This window comes from Aythya fuligula, chromosome 26, assembly GCF_009819795.1.
Source record: "Aythya fuligula isolate bAytFul2 chromosome 26, bAytFul2.pri, whole genome shotgun sequence".
Lineage (NCBI taxonomy): Eukaryota > Metazoa > Chordata > Aves > Anseriformes > Anatidae > Aythya > Aythya fuligula.
In genome coordinates, this window is record NC_045584.1 from 2,251,274 (window position 1) to 2,263,229 (window position 11,956).

The 11,956-nt window shown below is 45.9% G+C and overlaps 2 protein-coding genes across 3 annotated transcripts; one reads left to right on the plus strand and one right to left on the minus strand.

Annotated features, from left to right (window-relative positions):
- Positions 1-1,478: 1,478 nt before the first annotated feature.
- On the minus strand, positions 1,479-6,651 carry TMEM38A (transmembrane protein 38A). Of its 2 annotated transcripts, XM_032203708.1 has the most exons (7): positions 6,291-6,348; positions 4,602-4,681; positions 4,062-4,218; positions 3,297-3,481; positions 2,528-2,615; positions 2,295-2,412; positions 1,479-1,699 (listed from the first exon to the last, which is right to left on the minus strand). In XM_032203708.1, the coding sequence occupies exons 3-7, from the start codon at positions 4,205-4,207 to the stop codon at positions 1,484-1,486; spliced, it is 753 nt and encodes a 250-aa protein (XP_032059599.1). In that variant the 5' UTR covers positions 4,208-4,218; positions 4,602-4,681; positions 6,291-6,348; the 3' UTR covers positions 1,479-1,483. The 2 variants fall into 2 exon arrangements, with proteins under 2 accessions (XP_032059599.1, XP_032059598.1); XM_032203707.1 differs by lacking the exon at positions 4,602-4,681 and having other exon boundaries at positions 6,291-6,651.
- Positions 6,652-6,712: 61 nt separating this feature from the next.
- On the plus strand, positions 6,713-10,533 carry SMIM7 (small integral membrane protein 7). Its single transcript, XM_032203709.1, has 5 exons — positions 6,713-6,791; positions 6,887-6,928; positions 7,079-7,131; positions 7,847-7,937; positions 8,500-10,533. Exons 1-5 carry the CDS (start codon positions 6,766-6,768, stop codon positions 8,513-8,515), a joined length of 228 nt encoding a protein of 75 aa, XP_032059600.1. The 5' UTR covers positions 6,713-6,765; the 3' UTR covers positions 8,516-10,533.
- Positions 10,534-11,956: the final 1,423 nt, after the last annotated feature.

Here is an 11,956-nt window from a genome sequence, read left to right on the forward strand (position 1 = left end):
CTAAAAGCCCGATTCTAAACCCCCAAGCATGCCTTTTCCATTGCAGTGATCCCAGCCATTGGTGATAAAAAACAAAACAAAACAAAACAAACAAACAAACAAAAAACTCAGAATGAGTTACAGTCTTTAGGGCACAATGCTTAAGATGACACTTCTGAAAACAAAATCAGTTACAAGAACAGCTTAAAACTAGCCTAAAAGCCAGTATTCACTAAGCAGAACATGAACAAACTGACAGACTCCTCCCTGAGCCATGCAAGGCATTTCATATTCTTCCTCACTCATTGGGCATGAGCTGCTTTCACAGACGACCAGGCCAAAAGGGACCTATAAAGAATAATCAATTTCTTCAGCTGGTGTAGTTTTAATCAGCTGGTGTGAAATCCACTTCTTCAGCCCTTATATCTTACTTTAAGACTATAAGAAGTGCTCCTTCCTGCATACAGTAAGTGTTCAGGCTGTCCCCTAGCACACCAAAATCACTGCTTCAAGCACAGCTTAGGACCATACTTAGAAGTATCCAATTCTCCTGTATAAAGATGCAAAGCTTTAAAAAAGACAATTTCAGGTCCATTCATTAGGTACCCCGACAATTATAAATAAATAGTAATAAATACCTATTTACACTCACACACCCTTCTTATATCCCACAGCATTACAAAACAAACCAGAACCATGCTTCTTCCCCAGGTAAATACAGTCAGGTTGGAGGTGGGACACACAATTATTAACAGTGCAGCACTACACAACAGTTGAGGATAGTAACAGTACCAATACATAGCACTTAAGAGCATTTTACAGCTTCAAAGGTCTTGCAAAGACTTAGTTAAGACAGTGAAAATGTTACATCCATTGAGAATCGAAGAGAGCTTGGATGAGAAAAAAAATGTAGTTTCACAGCATAGAATTTGGCCAGGACACCAGACTTGATGCCCTTATTGCATATAAAATGTCACATTAATTGGAGATATGGCAGATGTGGGAGCTAGGAAAAATTAGATCAGGCTCATGAGAGACCATTTAATTTCCTTGAGCATGAAATCCAATTTCCACATTGATTGTGTCTAAACAGTTTGTTGTTTTGGTAGACATCAAAGAGGTCAATGAAAACTCACAGGAACGGAAGAGTTGCAGGAACACAAACCATTACCTCCATTCATAAATACACACAGTGAAAGATTTCACATCAATTGAAAATGCTGCATCAATCGCATGACAATTTAGGAACTGACACCCACTTATCATCCTGGCACAAATCTACAAATCCCTGAAAATATGATCAGAATAGAGACAGACAAAGAAGCAAGCAGCAACACAGAGAGCTCAAATGAAATTCAGGGACCTGCCTGGCAGTGTCCTGGCTTCCACCTCTCCTCTGAAGTCTAAGACAACTGGAGGATAAAGGAGGCCACAGGTGGCTTTGAGACACAGCTCTGGAAGAATTTTCTTGGCCTATTTCCTGTTTGGTTGTTGTTGTGTTTTTTTATTCAGCTTTTTTTGCTTTCCGTTTCCTTGTGCCTTCATTTAGCTCCTCTTTTGACTTCACAGGAGGAGGCGGTGGATGGGAAACCTCATGGGAGGCCCCGTGCTGATCATGACTGGTGTGTCCGCTAGAAACTGAGCCAAAGAAAACTGGGCAGATGAAGCCTTCCACTGGAGCAAAAGGTGAGGCATGAGAGTGAGTCGCCGTCATGAAAACCTGCCACACAACAATGGATACCTGGAGTTAAAAACCTCATACAGCAGCTACAAAAGGCTAACTAGTAAGGAGCAATCAACTTATCCCAGATCTTATAAGAGGCCCTATTGATACATAACTCGAGGCTTTATCACAAGGATCTTATAGCACACTACCTATATGATGGAGAATTTAGCTTATAGTTTCCTGAGCAGATCTTTCCTGGTACGTACAGCCAATGCCTTCAATAGTGGCTTAGTAAGGTTGCCAAAGCTAGATGCAAAGAACTAGTCCTAGTATCTCACTAACAGAAACTGGTGAGTGCTTTCTAACTGCACTGGGGAGTACCTCATTTCATCACTAACTTTCCTGAAAATAACTTTCAGTTCTTCACTTCATTATGAAGTTAATCAAGCAAACATTCTGCATGGGCAAGCAAAAGATAGGCACCTACAAGGAAATTCTAGAAAGTTAGGAGCAGAACCCACCAAATAAGACATAAAGCAGCATTCCCAAGTCAATGTTTCAGTTTAAACTGGTGAACACCCCCAGCTTAATTCTGTACCCTTTCTCTGGTTCTGTAGAATTGTTAGTAGCGAATCTACTGTCAACTTACCTTGCAAACTATCATGAACATGGTGAAAAAGAAGATGAGGTTAGCTTCAGAAACAGGGAGCCAGTGAGTTTGTTGCAGAGTGAAAAGGACTGTGCCATACAGACTAGCTTTTGTAGGGCTAGAAGAGAAATAAAGAACTTGTCTAGAAGGTTTGTGTACTTTGCATCTGGTCCTGAAGGGCTCTTTAAATTCCATTTTCAGTCTGACAGAAAACGTACAGGATAGCTACTTACAAGGACATATGAAGAATTTCATTTGTTTCTGGCTTCCAGACCCCACGCAGCAGTTGCTCGAAGTTAGACATCAAGGCAACACCAGAACCTGTGAAACAGTAAAAGCAAACAGCTAGAACTTCCACACATCAGAAGAGAGCTCTGCTGACTCCTCTAGATGTCCCAGGGGAACAAAAGTTTCATGACTTTCTTCCCTAACTTAAAAGAAGGTACCCTAAAACAATGGAGCAGGAGAAGCGTTACTAGCTTAGAGGTTGGAGTAGATGATCTTAGAGATCCTTTCCAACCTGAAAATCACAATTCTATTAAATGCTTTCTGGATTCCATGAATTGTTTCCTGATGGGAAAAGGGCATTTGCCTCTGTTCTGTTTACTGATGCACAAGCAGTTACTACAAATACAAAACTAAAGGAAAACCGACTAGACCGTTTCAACACTGAAAGAATCCCCCTGCAAAGATACAGACAAGGCCAGAGACAGTAGAACACAGGAGAGAGAATAAAGAATTCCTCAGCTCTGCACCCATTAGTGACTCCTAATTCTTCATGCCTCCATTAAAGTTAGATGATGACTCAGTTGACAACCATTCTGCAAGTATGAATAAATGTGTGTTCCATGGAATGTGATTAACTGGAGCCAGCTGACTAACCAGCCTGCTGGTCAGCACTGAGTGATGTGGTGACCTTAAGCTTCACTCTCAGACTCTCCCCATCCCTCCCCACAAGGCTAAAGCAGCACCCCTGCTGCTTTAGAGTATCCCAGGCGTCACCTTTGACCCATCCAGTAGCCATCATAATGAACCATCCGTGGTGGTATTGGTGATGAGCATGGTGGACCCCGGCTGCAATTTTGCGAACTCTGACCACTTCCTTCATCGCCACAAAGATGAGCTTCACAGGCAGAAAGCTAACACACTTGTAGAAGAGGTTCATGGGACAGAAGAATATCAAGTACCTGGAACAAAAAGGCAAGGAGTTTAAGGACCCATTTGTTCATCTTGACCTGCGATGTATGGAGAGGATAACGAATACTGCGGCGTTAACCTGAATTATGTCAGAAAGAAAGAAATGCTGGTTCTGTCATGCAAAAGCACACACAACCCCTACACACTGAGGAAATTAAACTTGGAATAACTGTGGTTAATTTGTGCACACTTCACTAATACAGAGAAGATGACGCCCCCAAATCTTCACTGTGTGCCGCTCTCCTGCTATATGTGGTATCAGAGCAGTGCCTGCTGCTTTTGTGGTTTGGCCACGGTCCAGCTGTGGCAGCTATGAATAGAAGTGTCCAGCAGCGTGATTGGCCCCCACCCGTATTATCATTAGACAGCTGGTCAGAGAAACTGGAAACTAGATCTAGAAATACAAAAGACTCACAGACTACTTCATACCACCTTCACTTTCCCTAGTTCATCCAAACACGATAATACACGTGTCACACAAACAGAATACCTCCCTTCTCATACAAGGTTTTTGTGCACAGCCAGCAGTGTCTTATGCTTGGTAAGGGAGATGAAGCACAGTGGACTCACCAGATTGCTGTGGCCAGGATGACACTGGAGTTATTACTGAAGTAATGAATAGGTGCTTCTCCAAGTAACAGATCAGCAAGTATGTAACTTCCAAAGCAGTGGAGCATAGCACAAAGCCAGGAGGCAAAAGGGCTCTTACGAGACATCTCCACGGCTCCTGTGAAGCAAATTCTAAATGAGAAGATGAATTCAACAAACAGGCAGAAACTTAAAGACCTTCTAAGACACTTGCCTTGCACGTTCTCCAACAACAACAAAAAGTCAAAGAAAAGTGCTTGTAAAACAAAATGAAAAAAAAAAAAAAGCGTATTCTGTGAAGCCTGAGCAGATCTGTACCGGATAGAGTCAAGATATGATACACGTGATCACAGCTTGCAGGCCCCCCATAAGGTTTCATATCAACGGACTCATTAGAAGTTTATGAATTGGCTAAGAGTTTATCTCCTACATTTGCTCCTACTTACTGCAATCAGAAAGAACATTTTTTCCCCTTGAAATCAATGTATTTTTACAGTCTAAAAATAAAATGCATACTAGTACCATTCTCTCCATTGCTTCAACCTAGGTGCCCTCTAGAATTCATGAACAATCTGTTTCAGCTCTTTCATTCATAAGATAACCTGTAAAAATAGAACAGTCATTCTTAATCTTTATTTGAAAGAAGGGGATTTGAGGATTCTTCACTGCTCCTGTGCTACTTCACAAATGCCCTCTAAGTTCAGAAAAGACAACTAGATATTAAAACAGTGTTACTCTTTGGTAATACATTATGGTCTCCTCCCACAACCTCCTGTCGTGGGGTAGGAATTTTTTTGTTTGCCTTTTTTTTTGATTCCCCTAGCCATTTTCATCCACTGCTGTGATTCTTCAAGGAAGTTTCTCAAGAACATGAATTCTGTAAGATTCTTTCATCGCCTTAAACTGATTCCTGAGTCTTTTATGTAGTGTTTCAGATACCTAACTAACAGTGGCCCACCTTACACAGCAGTAAGTGAATCAGCGTATGCTAGAACTATGACTACTCAGACTCTTCCATCCCCAAAGACATCTGAACCAGCTGGAGAGACAGTGGAAGCGAGACAGCTGCAACAGCCATGATATGGAGCTGGTTCTGTAGGAACCCAAAGTTTAGCTTGAGGCTTCAAATTAATGACACTTATTTCTCTTTGGCTCCATTAAGCCATGCTGTTCCCACAGAGGAAACAGGACATTAGTGTCCTAAACCCGCTCTTCAGTACAGGAGCTGTGTGGGATGAGGCAGGGTAGGAATCTAGTGAAAAATACACCTCAGCCATATGCAGTCCAAGTGGATTACCAGGCTCTTAGAGGTATTTTCATGAGAGTTGCCTGTTAACTGTCCCGTTCAGGACTTAATGCTGGAAGACAGCTGTAAGTGATCAGGCCTCGAAAAGCCAGCACTTCTGTTTACATGGAGTTTAAATAGAACAGCATGTCGCTTGTACAGCGTGCAAATCCGACAACGGGAGGACTTAAAAAACTATACCAAAACAGCTTTTTTTTCCTCAGTCATCAGGTGATTACACTTAAACTGTTCACAACAGAGCAGGAGGGGTGCATGCAGTATCTAGAACACAGCAGAGAAGGCAGCATTTGGAAAAAAAACAAGGCGCAGTCAGACCGCAACGGCGGAGAAAGCGAAAGCTGAGATGCAAATCTATCGATCTTTACAAGATAGGCCCAAGGGAACAAACACAGCAAGGTCATTTAGGGTGCTGAGAACAGCTTACGGCTTGGACTAGAAGGTGGAAAAAAACAAGCTTTAACTTACAGCCTTTTTGCGTATAAACAGGAGGGGAGCACAGACACAAAAATAGAGAAGTAACCGGACAGAAATGCAATGCTAAGTCCGGGGACAGCAGCTCAGGGACTGGGTTTAGACCCCTAACGTGGTCGGAACCCAACAGGGACTGGGATTAGACCCTTAATGTGGTCGGAACCCAACAGGGACTGGGTTTAGATCCTTAATTAACATGGTCAGAACCCAACACTGACTGGGTTTAGACCCTTAACGTGGTCGGTCCCCACCTTAACTACACCACGAGATGGCTTTGAGGGAGCCCCCTTCCCTCTGCCCCCACAGCGGTGCCGGGACCCGAGGCTCTGCCTCAGCCCGCAGCCGGGGGCCGCCGCTCACCCCCCCCACCGCTGACAGTGGGGCCGTGACCGGGCAGCCCCCGGCTCCCCCCCGCTTTCCCCGCCCGCACCGACCTGGCTCGTACTTGAGGTAGAGCACGGAGACGATGAAGTAAGCCGCATCGAAGAGCGGAAAAATGGGCAGGGCGGCGAAGGCGGCCGCCAGCTCCCCGAGCTGCAGAGCTCCCGCTAGATCCATGGCAGCAACCACCGCTCTCCGCCACCTCCACCGCCACCGCCGGGCCCGTTCTCCGCCTCCTCCCGGCCGCCCCGCCTCGAGGGCCGGGTCCGGGGCGAGGCTTCGCCTCTAACGGAGCTCGGCGGCGAGAGGAGGAGGCGGCGGCGGAGGCCGGTCTCGAACCCGGGTCCTCAGCGCGGACCCCGCTCCTCAGCGGGCGGCGGGGGCGCGCGCGCGGAGCCTCCGCTCCCGGTGCCTCAGGGGCGGCGGGGAGGGAACGGGGACAGCGGGGAGGGAACGGGGAAGGCGCAGGCGCTGCCTCTCCCTCGCCGTGCCCCTGCCCTTTCCGTTTCCGCCACCGTTTCCGCCGCCATGATCGGGGATCTGCTGCTCTGCGGGTAACGGGGGGCCGGGCCCGGGGTGGCGCCGGGGTAACGGGAGGTGTGAGGGGGGGTCCGGCCGCGCCTGACGCGCTCTCTCCGTCTCTCCTCAGGACGCTGCTGGTGAACGCCGGCGCTGTGCTCAACTTCAGGCTGTGAGTAGAGGGGTCGTGGTGGTGGTGGGGGGAGGCGTCGTTCCCCATTTTTTTGTCGTTTTGGGGGCTGTCGTGGCTCTGCCGGCCCGGCTCCGGGCCTTCCCCGGGTGCGATGAGCGCTCGGTAACGGCCGCCTCGCTTGTCCCGCAGGAGGAAGAGAGACACGGAGGGCTTCGGCGAGGAGTCCCGGGAGCCGACAACCGGTAACGGACGGGACCCGCTGCCGGTGCTGCGCCGGCACCCGCGGGTCGCCTCTGCTCAGAGCCGCGGGCACGGGGCCGGAACGGGCGCTTTCTGTAGCAATTTCTCGATCAAAGAACGTTTTGAGGCACCAGAAGTACAAGTTTAGCCTTACCCATACTTTTGAGTGTCAGTTCTTTTCTGGCTGGAATAAGTGATTTACAGCTAGCTAAAATTTGCAACTGAAAATTTGGCTTTGTGACACCTACGTGAAGGAGTGACAGTTGTCGATTTTGACCTCAAACTGGTGACTTGAGAAGAAATATAAAAACATACTTCTCCTTTTTTCTGTTTTCTTCTTATTTTCCTTTTGAAGTGTAGGTGCCTGTGGTGCAGAGATAACACTGCCTGCAACCTGATTTCCATCTGCATGACACGCACACACCTTGCTCCTTTGTAGCTCTGCTGAAGGAGACAGAAGGCTGCAAACTGTGACAGCAGGCTGTCCTTCCCGTTTTAAAAGTGACCCCTTTTTATCACGTATTGTTTATTTTACTAGCCACTCACAGTAGGGATGTACCAAACGTAGCATGGAACATACCTAAAATTTTAATTTTGGTTATTTTCACCTTTTTGTATTTTTATGTTTCTTCTGTTTTTCAAGTAGTGTTGAAAATGTGACTTGCCAATGTATGAGGTATTTTTCACATCGAAGTTTGTTTTCCTCTTGATTTTTAGGTGATAATATCAGAGAGTTCTTGCTGAGTCTTAGGTATTTTCGAATCTTCATTGCCTTGTGGAATGTCTTCATGATGTTCTGTATGATTGTGTAAGTAGATATGTGCAGCATCTTGCCACTTGTTTATTGGAAGTCAGATACTTCTGTTTTTTTCTTGTGTTTTTTTTTTTTATGATCTGTCTCCAGCTCTCTCCCACTCTCTTGTTCCATAATTACATCTCATTTCCCTCATCTCCTTTGATCTTCAAAAAGGTGTTGGCTGATCTCATATGTTTTTTGCTTATATAGACATCGTTAGTGCATGAAAACCTTCTCTCTGCAGTGTGCAAGTCCTTCAGCCTTAGATATGACATCATTTGATTCAGCATTTCAGTGTTATTGTAGTGATGTTGTTCATTTGGGGGTGAGGTGAAACTACCACATAATAGAATGGAATCAGCCTTGAGAGTAGTCTCTGGAAACTTCAGGTTTTAGTTGTGATAGAAAGGCTAGCAGAATACCTGCTTGCTTTTCATTTGCAAAGCTGTACGCTCTGATGTAGAGCGATACTGATCACCAGACGAGCGCTGGTGTTTCAAGCTGGAATGGCATTGGCATGACTGTTAGGCTGTACCTGGTTCTCATCTACTTCTTTTTCTGTTGCATCCACTAGGTTATTTGGATCTTGAAAGTCATCCACAAATATGGCTGTTAACTTGGAAGAGACTTTTGGCTGGAAACGTAACTTTTCTATAAAGTAAAAGATGATAACGCTTTCAAAATGCAGCCCTGGGACTGTGGCCTGCTCTTCGGTACAAGCTCCTAACACATTCAAGGGACAGGACACGTTCATCCTCCTCAGCCAGTCATGTAATAATGTGGCGTATGCTGGTTCGCTTGCTCCGGGGAGTGAGCCTTTAGGCCCCTGAACCAAAATCTTCAAAGTATTTCAAACTCATTGAAATAAAGAGAACTTTAAAGTGGTTAGCTAGGCTTAGAGTGCGGTGCCTAGTATGCAGGGTAGAATTGAGGCACAACTGAAGACCACAACCGTAAAACTCTGCATTGTTGGTCACTCCCAGCTCTTGATGTGTCTGCTAATGTCACCATTGTCTAGGTCACTTGGAAGTCACACTTCTTGATTGTCGTTTTTGTAAAGTAGAGGGAAGTATTCCTGTAACTTTGAAAAAACTTTTCATTTTTTTCCTCAGTATTCCATTTTTCTTTGGAGAAACAGAAAAGGATTATTTAAAAAAAAAAAAAAAAGGATTCTCACTTTCTCACATTTTTCCTAACAAAACGCTTTTCAAATTAAAATTTCAAAGATTTTTTTTTTTCCTAAGCAATATGGAAGGGATTTTGAATAGATAAATAGCAAAACTAATTCTATAAGCCAATCCTACAGTTTTGGAATCAGTTTGGATTTGGTTGAATAAAGATATTCTATTTAAGAGTAAAAATAAATTTGATGTTGTGTTCATTCTGGTACAGGAAAAATTAATTCGCTATTGGTGTTTTTTTTTTTGTTTTGTTTTGTTTTTGAGAAATTTTAACTAGTCTTGTTAATGCATCTAACTTTTTGTGGTATTTTTTATGTTAAATTAGCCTTCTTCATCCCTAATGGTCCCTCACCAGAATAGAGTGTGGTGCTGGTTATCTTTTAAAAAACAAACTGCAAATTCTTATTGGCATCTACTCAGCCACATTTTTTTTAAGCTGTATGACTTGAGGAGGAGGTAGACCTTGTATAAATGGTTTTAACACCTGGGTTTCAACAAATACCTTGAATTTTATCTGGGTGCAGTCAGGTAGTCAGACACAAGTGTTGTGCACTTAAAGCAATTCACTCCAGGGAGGCTCTTTTGTACGACCTGAAGCCTTTGAGCTTTCTTCTGAGGAGGGGTAGTTTAAGGGAAGATGCCTTGCAGTAATGAATGTAGAAGAATGTATGGATAAAAGGATCCTGCAAGCACGGTTTGAACTGCAGAGATTTAAGATCCTAGGTTAAATTGAACCCTCTTCCAGGTCTTGTGTGTGATTTCAGTGGTTTTCATTTTAACCTTTTTCTATTTTTTTAAAATGAGCAAAAAGAGTAGCATGCTACCTTGCCTTGGCGTTTTATGTAATTTTTGGAAACATTTTCTCCCAAATACTCATTAATCCGAGTCTTCCTCAGTGAAATGCAGACGAGTGGGGGTGCGGGAGGTTTAATTGCTATTGTGCATAAGCCGCTAGAGGGCCCCTGCAGTCAGCAGAGCAGCATCCAGGGCTCATTTTCAGACTGGGTTTTAATTCTTACTCCGAAAAATGGTTGATCCTGTGCAGAGATGACCTGCTTTCCAAGCGACATGTGGTGAATATGGGAAATGGAAGATGACCAAGCTGTACTGGTAAGGAATATGGACAGTTTTATAGCTCTAACTAGGTAATATGGATTAACAGCATGCTGCTGCCTCACAATTTCAATTTTTCTAGAGAATAAAAGTTTTAAAGTTGTCATTCAGCTCCTATGCACGTGCTTTAAAAACAACTAATTGGTTTTAAGCTGCTCTTAATATGCTTTGGGACATCTAAATGCTGGGCTGATTGCTTATTCTGTGTGATAGAGGATGGCTTTCAGGGAAGCTGTTTGTTACAGCTGCTTTTGTACCAAATCCAATTTTGTATTACATGCTTCTGAAAACCTGACTTTTTAATTGCACCTTCTTCGGAATCTACAGAGAGCAAAAGTGGGAAGGTAAATACGTCTTCAGAAAGAAGTATTTGTTCAATTTTTGTAGGGTTAATTCTTCCCAGCTAATACCTGTGCAGATTACAAGGGTTGCCTTGCCCATTTTTATGAATGTAACGAAAACGTGAGGTTCTGTCAGCAAAAACTTTCATTTCTTAGTCTTTTGTGTGTTTGGAATTGGAAATAACTTCTTTAAGGACACATTTGAGATTTCACAACTAAAAAGACTGCATTACCTTCCTCATAACCCCTAATAAGGCCTCAAAACAAACAGATTTTGCACATATGTCTGTATATCCTTTAATATCTAAGCAGTGATCATGCGAAGAGATGGGGAGAGCACACTGGTGAGATGAGGAAAGTTGATTTTCAACTGGCACAGAACTTCAGGCGGTTCCTTTTCATTTTCCAGCTGGCCCTAAACCACTCGCTGAACCAAGCTGGGAGGGCTTTCCCTGCCACCCAGCACTGCCTGGGGATTGCTCTCCAGGCTCTTCAGGCATATGATCCTATGATTTCCTCCACATTTTGGGCATTTTGCAGAACTGTAGAATGGTTGAGGTTGGAGGGGACTTCAGGAGATCACCTAGAGCACATTGCACAGGATGGCGTCCAGAAGGGGGTTGAATCTCCAGAGGAGACCCCACAGCCCCCCTGGGCAGCCTGTCCCGGTGCTCTGTCACCCTCACAGCACAGAATTGTCCCCTCTGATTGAGCCAGAACCTCTGGGGCTTCACTTTATGCCCGCTGCCTCTCATCCTGTCGCTGGGGATAACTGAAAAGAAACCATCTCCATCCTGCCCTCAGACACACGTTCACGAGACCTCCCCTCAGCGTTTCAATCTCCCCCATATTCGGGGCGTTTCCCCTATATTTCATCCATTTCCCCCCCCAGAACTCCGTCGCGCCTCTCTGACGTTCGGAACCTCCCCCACAGCCTTCGAGCTACCGCTGCGAGCCGCGGGGACTCCCCGTGAGGCGCTGGGACCGGCGGCCGCCCTCAGCCGCGGCCCCGCTCCCCTCAGCCCCGCGGGCGCCCGCGCTCCTCCTCCCTCCCTTTCTCCCCCCCACCCACCCCCTTTCCCCCATGAGCTTCCCTCCCTGCGCGCAGGCGCGGTGCGCGCGGCGGGACGTCAGGGGCGCGCCGTGCGTAACGGCGTCGGGCGTGTCCCAGGGTGCCCTGCGCGGGGCTGGCTCCTGCCCACAGTTGAGTTGGGCCCCGAGCGGAGCGGAGCGGAGCCGAGCAGGCGGGCCCCGGCCCGGTCCCGGCCCGCCGCGGTTCTGTCCCCGCTCCGAGCTCCGCCGCTGCCGCCTCTTCTTCTTCTTCTTCTCCTTTTGCTCCCCCCCCGCGCCTCGCGGGGAGCGAACATGCGACTCCGGCTCCCCGAAGAGGCCGCCG

Bases quoted from the DNA above. Each gene is read 5' to 3' on its own strand.
- TMEM38A (XM_032203707.1), bottom strand. From the start codon at position 6,414: ATGGATCTAGCGGGAGCTCTGCAGCTCGGGGAGCTGGCGGCCGCCTTC. The intron at 2,616-3,296 runs GTGACGCCTGGG...ACTGTTTCACAG, and splicing joins GGCTACTGGATGGGTCAAAG to GTTCTGGTGTTGCCTTGATG. The intron at 1,700-2,294 runs GTAAGTTGACAG...GTTGTGTGGCAG, and splicing joins TGTTCATGATAGTTTGCAAG to GTTTTCATGACGGCGACTCA.
- SMIM7 (XM_032203709.1), top strand. From the start codon at position 6,766: ATGATCGGGGATCTGCTGCTCTGCGG. The intron at 6,792-6,886 runs GTAACGGGGGGC...GTCTCTCCTCAG, and splicing joins GGGGATCTGCTGCTCTGCGG to GACGCTGCTGGTGAACGCCG. The intron at 6,929-7,078 runs GTGAGTAGAGGG...CTTGTCCCGCAG, and splicing joins GCTGTGCTCAACTTCAGGCT to GAGGAAGAGAGACACGGAGG.